This window comes from Monopterus albus, unplaced genomic scaffold (genome assembly GCF_001952655.1).
Source record: "Monopterus albus unplaced genomic scaffold, M_albus_1.0 scaffold237.1, whole genome shotgun sequence".
NCBI lineage: Eukaryota > Metazoa > Chordata > Actinopteri > Synbranchiformes > Synbranchidae > Monopterus > Monopterus albus.
Window position 1 is genome coordinate 819,629 of NW_018128117.1, and position 6,924 is coordinate 826,552.

Below are 6,924 nucleotides of genomic sequence, written 5' to 3' on the forward strand. Positions count from 1 at the left end.
AGCACTCTGTCTCTCACTTCCTTGATGAGTTGCCGCCGGTGACATTTAATAGCTTGGACGTTTCTACCCTTTTATGTAAGATGGAGCATTTGCACAGTGAGATCTGTGCTCTCAGACAAGTCGTCAAGCTTCAGGCTGATGTTGGTGAGGAGTTACATGTTGTTACCTCAACCATCGATCGCAGAGTTGCTGTAGTGGAACGACATGTGATGTCTGATGGAAGGGAGCAGCTGGGTACGGACATGCCTGGAGTGAGGATCCATGGCGTTGATGCACAAGCCGGCGCCGCGGACGTAACCGGGGAGATTCCTGGAGTGCTGGATGTGTTGGCTGGCTCCCAGGCCTCTACGGGCTCTGAGCTTTCTAATGGTGATGTAATCCGGGAAGGTCACGCCAGGGGTGTTGATACTGATATTGTGAATAAGAATATTGAAGGGGTTGCTGATCTTCCTAATTCCCTTTAAGTGGAGAACGGTAGTGAAACAAGGCTGGTGTAAAAAGGATACGAGTCATCCTGTTCGCATAAAGCAGCGCATTAATAAATCTGAGTGCAAGAGGCTGGAGCCTATACATGGAACTGGTGTGCAAGGTAATATAAAAGCTGTCCGGACAAAGCTTGTTAATGTATTTGCCACCAAATTTCTTCCTGATCTTGATGCTGAGACACTTTGTAACTATCTTAAAGAGAGACTTGGCCGTCATGTTCAGTGTGAACGTATTGTGACTGGGAATACCAGATGCAGCTCTTTTAAAATCAGCGTTGAGTGTGAGGATGTCACTGAGGTGTACAATTCGGAGCTGTGGCCAGAGGGATCGCTGGTGCGGCGATATTATGAGGCAAGGAAAGCAACGCGGAAGGGGAGTCTGTTAATGAAAAATTCTATGGGGCTGGGGAGTCTACAGTAGACCTGACTATGGGTATTGTGAGGGGACGGATAGCAGGGGGTGTGGCTCTCCTATGGCATAAAAGATTGGGCTCAGTGATGAATGTGGTAAGGACTGGGGTCGACTGGTGTATTGCTGTTCATTTGAAGTTGGCTAATAAGGAGTTTGTCATTTTGAATGTCTATATGCCATATGAGTGTCTACAGAATGAAGATTTGTATTTGAATAGACTTGCTTTTATTAACTCTTTTATTTGTGAGTATAACTGTACATCCATTTGTGTGGTAGGTGATATGAATGCTGATAGCTTGGACAGTCAGTCGGCATTTGCTAAGCATATGCTGCAGTTTTGTGAGGATAGTCGGCATATATTGTCCAGTCAGTCATTGTTACCAGCAGATAGCTATACCTATATAAGTGAAGCATGGCATACAATGTCATGGCTTGACCATTGCATTAGCACTGCTGATGCACATGCTGTCTTGAAATCTATGGAAATCTTATATGACTATTCTATGACAGATCATGTACTTCTGGTTCATAATCTAAAGCTGTGGGCTGCTGGGAGGAGACACTGTCCACATTGTCTGACCACAAACAGGCTGCTGTTCACCGCTCTGTCAGACTCTATCAGTTATTTGCTTCAGCCGTTCTTTTTTGTTAAAAATGGATTTGCAGTTGCAACATTAGCTGTTTCCATCTTGTCCAGTGGTGTTTGCCTTGATGGTTTTTGTCATGATAGTAAAACTGAATATCCTGGCTATCCTATGGCATAAAAGATTGGACTCAGTGATGAATGTGGTAAGGACTGGGGTCGACTGGTGTATTGCTGTTCATTTGAAGTTGGCTAATAAGGAGTTTGTCATTTTGAATGTCTATATGCCATATGAGTGTCTACAGAATGAAGATTTGTATTTGAATAGACTTGCTTTTATTAACTCTTTTATTTGTGAGTATAACTGTACATCCATTTGTGTGGTAGGTGATATGAATGCTGATATCTTGGACAGTCAGTCGGCATTTGCTAAGCATATGCTGCAGTTTTGTGAGGATAGTCGGTATATATTGTCCAGTCAGTCATTGTTACCAGCAGATAGCTATACCTATATAAGTGAAGCATGGCATACAATGTCATGGCTTGGCCATTGCATTAGCACTGCTGATGCACATGCTGTCTTGAAATCTATGGAAATCTTATATGACTATTCTATGACAGATCATGTACCGTTTGTTATGTTGCTGGATATAAACAATCTTCCTGAGCTGACACACAGGGTAAATGATGGTTGTAAGGTTAAGTTGTGCTGGGCTAAACTTTCAAAAGATGATCTTGCCACATATTGTATGATGACAGATAATGGTTTAAGTAAGGTAAAATTGCCCAGACAGGCCATTATGTGTACGGATGTTAACTGTAAGGATACTTCTCATTCTAGGGATCTTTGTGTAATGTATGAAGGTATTGCTGATGCTATCTATGAGAGTAGTAGATCATACTTTACGGGTATAATGGCTAAAAACTTCAAGCCAGGCTGGAAGAAGTATGTTGCGGTACATCATGCAGAAGCTATAAAAGCGTATAAGGAATGGGTGCAAGTAGGTAGACCCAGGGCTGGAATTGAACTGGAGAATAAAAAGATCACTGGGGCAAGGTATAAATATGCTGTTCGCTATATCACTAAATGTGAACAGAATATGAGAGCGGATGCTATGGCTGAAAAATTGGCACACAATAATGTTTTGGGATTTTGGAATGAGGTGAGGGCTCTGAATAGGGTTAATTCCCCACTGCCCAGTGCCATAGAGGGAGTATCTGGGGCTGATAATATTGCTGATCTGTGGAGAGAACACTATTCTGCATTGTTTAATTGTGTTAAAAGTGATCCCTATGTAGTGGGAAGCATTGCTAGTGAGGATGCTGTGGTGATCACTTCTAGTGAGGTGCATCGAGCAATAATGCAATTGTCTGATGATAAGGCAGCTGGTGCGGATAATATTACAGCGGAACATCTGAAGCATGCAAGCCCAAAGATTGCTGTGTTGCTTGCTTTGTGCTTCTCTGGGTTCATGACTTATGGTTTGCTACCTGGTTCTTTATTGTCTGTTACCTTAGTGCCTGTTATGAAGGACAAAGCTGGCAAAGTTGGGAGTCTGGATAACTATAGGCCAATAGCTTTGGCCAGTGTTATATCTAAAGTTCTTGAGAAGATATTGCTTGATCGCCTGTGTCATTGTATAACAACCACACATAATCAGTTTGGTTTTAAATCCAAGCTGGGGACAGATCTGTGTATCTACAGTCTGAAGGAGGCAGCACAGAAGTACCTCAGACAAAACTCCTCAGTCTTGATGGGTTTTATTGATGCGTCCAAGGCATTTGATAGGGTTAATCACTTTAAGCTTTTGGATAAATTAAGCAAAAAAGGGGTTCCTGATAGCATTGTAAGAATCTTGGCATACTGGTACTCTAATCAGAAGATGCAGGTTAAATGGGGTGGGACTATTTCAGCCTCGTTTGGTGTTTGTAATGGGGTGCGCCGGGGGGGCTACTGTCACCAGCCCTGTTTAACTTATATATGGATGAGTTGTCTGAACAATTGAATAAATGTAACACTGGATGTATGATAGGCCCTAATCTATTGCATACAAGTACACAGTGAATTCACATTTATTATTATATTAACGATATAAACAATCTACGTAATTCCCCCCCCCCCCCCCCCGCGCTGATGATGAGGATATATATCGGCAGTGTCGCATTTTGTATGCTCAAGCTAATATGTTGGTTAGGAAATTTCACATGTGTTCTGCTAATGTTAAAGTTCATCTGTTCAGAACATACACCGTTGTATACTGCCCCATTGTGGTGTAAATATAAAGTAGCTACTTTACAGAAGCTTAAAAGTTGCTTATAATGATGCCTTGAGGATTCTGCTTAAGAAGCCTAGGTCCACCAGCGCCAGTCTGTTGTGTTTACAGGTCTATGTTAGTACCTTTCAGGCATTAATGAGAAAGCTGATGTACAGATTTATCTGTCGTGTGAATAACTCTGAGAACAGTCTTATAATGATGCTGGCTAATCCTGGTTTTAGTGTAGTACGTTACCAATCCTCTCTGTGGAAACATTGGTATAAATGTCTTTTATGATTTTTATTTTTTTCTTCTTTTATATCCTTTCTTTTTTTCTTTTTTTTCTTTTTTGTATGGACCTTGAGTCTGCTAATAAAGGATGATGATGATGATGATGATGACTTCAAGTAAGACACAAATGTGTTAGGACTGTCACTGCATTACACTGAGCAATGAAAAAAACACAGATGAACCAATAGTGAGGTAAACAACAAAGCAACAAATGTTAAAAAGAAAAAAAACAATTACAGACAGTGCTAAAAGAAATGGGACAGTTTGTTCCTGGTGCTGTTTTTGTGGGCACCACTCCTTGTTAAATAGAGGAAGGACATTTTTGTAGACAGAGGTTATTCTGTACAGTCATTGCTTCATCAAGGCCCAAAAAACACAGAAGTCCAACAATGTGTGTTTGTATCTTGAAGATAACAGCTAGGAAATTCAAACAGAGAGAAACAATTCTTGGGGTGTCTGCTGTCCTAGTGGTTAAAAAACATGCCATATATTGGTATTTTAATGTCTGTAGTTCAATAGTTGCATGTGCTTTTTCTCCCCCTTAGTCTTCTGTAACCTTTCAACTTTCTAATGTGAAATAAAGGGAAAACCCTATTTTTTTTAAAAACCACATTAAAAAACAAATCGCTATCTTACAAGTCTGTTGAAACTTGCACATTGAAAAACTGCATAGTGAAGTTTAAAATGTTATTGAGCAGGTCCTTCAACGTGACCCCGAGTGCTCTCGGCCAGAGGCCTGCAGTGTCCTGGAGTCGGTCAGTGCTGCAGCTGCAGGGAAGCCCCTCTGCTGCCTAAACCACGAGGGAAAGGTACGAAGCCCTTTTATGATGCCACACTCCAGTCATCACCTGAACAAAATTGCCCACCTTCTTTGCTTTTATCAGTATTTAATATAAAAGAAACAAGATATTATATTCCTACCTGCGATGCCCATCCAGAGTTTGTCTCCCTCTGCAGGTGATGGAGTTCTACTGTGAGTCGTGTGAGACAGCCATGTGTCTGGATTGTACAGAAGGTGAGCATAGGGAGCATGTGACTGTTCCTCTGCGGGACGTCGTGGAACAGCACAAGGCTGCACTGAAGACACAGCTGGATGCAATTCACAGCAGGTGGGGACTTGATAAAGACTTCACTATATCCTTCACATTAGGTGGTGAGAAATTTTTGGCATCTGCCAGTATGGATCACCTATGCTCTTCTGTGTCTGGCATGTCAAACATGGTAGCGTTAGTAGTGGCGAAGGTCCATGTTCATTAAAGAAAAAGCTTTTGTAGCTTTATAGCTAGTTCTTCAACAGATTAGTTTTTTCTTTTAAATTTTAGGTTTAGTTAAGATTTATTAAACAATGATATTTCTTGTTTCTGTTTTTATTTTCAACTCTTGCTTCTTATTTTTAGTCCCAATCCTTCTATTTCTGGAATAAAATTTCATATTGTGTCATCTTTTAGGCTTCCTCAGCTAACAGTAGCCATCGAGTTGGTGAATGAGATTTCTCGGCAGCTGAATGAAAGAAAGAATGAGGCAGTAGCTGAGATTACCAGTACATTTGAGGAGCTGGAACGGGTACTGCATCAGCGCAAGATGGCCCTCATCACTGACCTGGAGAATATTTGCAGCACCAAGCAGAAGGTTAGTATGCTGAGCACAAATACATGCTCTCTAGCTCACAGACTCAGTCAGATGCACAAACAACAAGTTGTCAAACATGACCAGTTACATCGCTTACATTCCTATATCCTCATTAGAGACAGGATTAGACCCTTTATTATGCCTTGTTTCACCTGCCTTCTCTCATCTCTCATGGTTTACTCTGAGCTGTTCTCTTGCTCTTGTGTGTCCCCTTTCTTCTCTTTACCTGAGTGCAGGTCCTGCAGGCCCAGCTGTCATCCCTCCTTCAGGGGAAGGAGCACATCCAGAGCAGCTGCAGCTTTACAGAGCAGGCTCTCAGTCATGGGAGTGCTACTGAGGTGGCCTGGCAGATTGTCATTTGAACAAACAAACAAGCTAACAAACACAATACAACCCACATGGGAATAAGCTATAAGATTTGATGAAGTGGTGTAAAAGGATGCGTGCTGTAAAAAAAATAAATGTATATTTTTGTGGGAAAAAAATGTTAATAGAAAAAAAAGACAATACAATATGTTTGTCTTGCAAGTACAGGTGCTGCTAGTTCAGAAGCAGATGAGTGAGCGGGTAACAGCGCTGGCTCGATACGACTTCCCAGAGAGACCACATCAGAACGCACACTTGGACTGTCAGGTATAGTATCAACTGTTGCTTATTCTGATTCACATTATTTCAGGCGCCCAAAGTTAGTTAGGGTGGTATGTTAAATGATTTTTGACATCCAGCAGACAGAGCAACATGAGTATCCTGCTGCAGTGCTCTTATTGCCACCTTTAAGTCCTGTATTCACTCTCCTTTTCACTCTGGTTTGACTTTCTTCACCTGCTACAGTTTTGTCTTGGGCAGGTAGCAGACTTGCTTATTTGAGCCTTTTTTTAAATTATTTTGTGGTTATCTGTCACCATACATCACATGAAACAAGCCATGAAACTAAAAACAGTATGGGATACTGCAGTAGAAAATACTGTGCTGTCTGCTGCAGGTGGAGACTGAAGGTCTGCGACGTTCCATCCAAAACTTGGGTGTTCTCGTTACCACATCTGCTGTGGCACATACCTCCGTTGCCACAGGAGAGGGCCTCCGCCACGCAGCGACCGGGCAGCACCACACCATTACTGTGACCACAAAAGATAAAGTACTGTCTTCAGTTTAGCCTTACTATTTGCTACAACAACAAAGGATAGCAGCTTTACATTTTGCATTAGTTTTCATGTGTTGACTAACATGTTTCTCTACTTTGCTTTTTGTCACTTGTGTGGATATTTCAGT

The 6,924-nt window shown here is 41.6% G+C and overlaps 1 protein-coding gene across 3 annotated transcripts in view; it reads left to right on the forward strand.

The window, feature by feature from the left end:
- LOC109971890 (tripartite motif-containing protein 3-like) overlaps window positions 1-6,909 on the forward strand; it is a 25,362-nt gene extending 18,453 nt beyond the window's left edge. For all 3 annotated transcript variants that reach the window (XM_020620444.1, XM_020620443.1, XM_020620445.1), the window contains 6 exons: window positions 4,725-4,835; window positions 4,984-5,135; window positions 5,475-5,655; window positions 5,892-5,993; window positions 6,190-6,288; window positions 6,638-6,909. In XM_020620444.1, the coding sequence (XP_020476100.1) occupies window positions 4,725-4,835; window positions 4,984-5,135; window positions 5,475-5,655; window positions 5,892-5,993; window positions 6,190-6,288; window positions 6,638-6,808 (816 nt within the window). In that variant the 3' untranslated portion in view covers window positions 6,809-6,909. The remainder of the gene's footprint in view (window positions 1-4,724; window positions 4,836-4,983; window positions 5,136-5,474; window positions 5,656-5,891; window positions 5,994-6,189; window positions 6,289-6,637) is intronic.
- The last annotated feature ends 15 nt before the right edge of the window (window positions 6,910-6,924 follow it).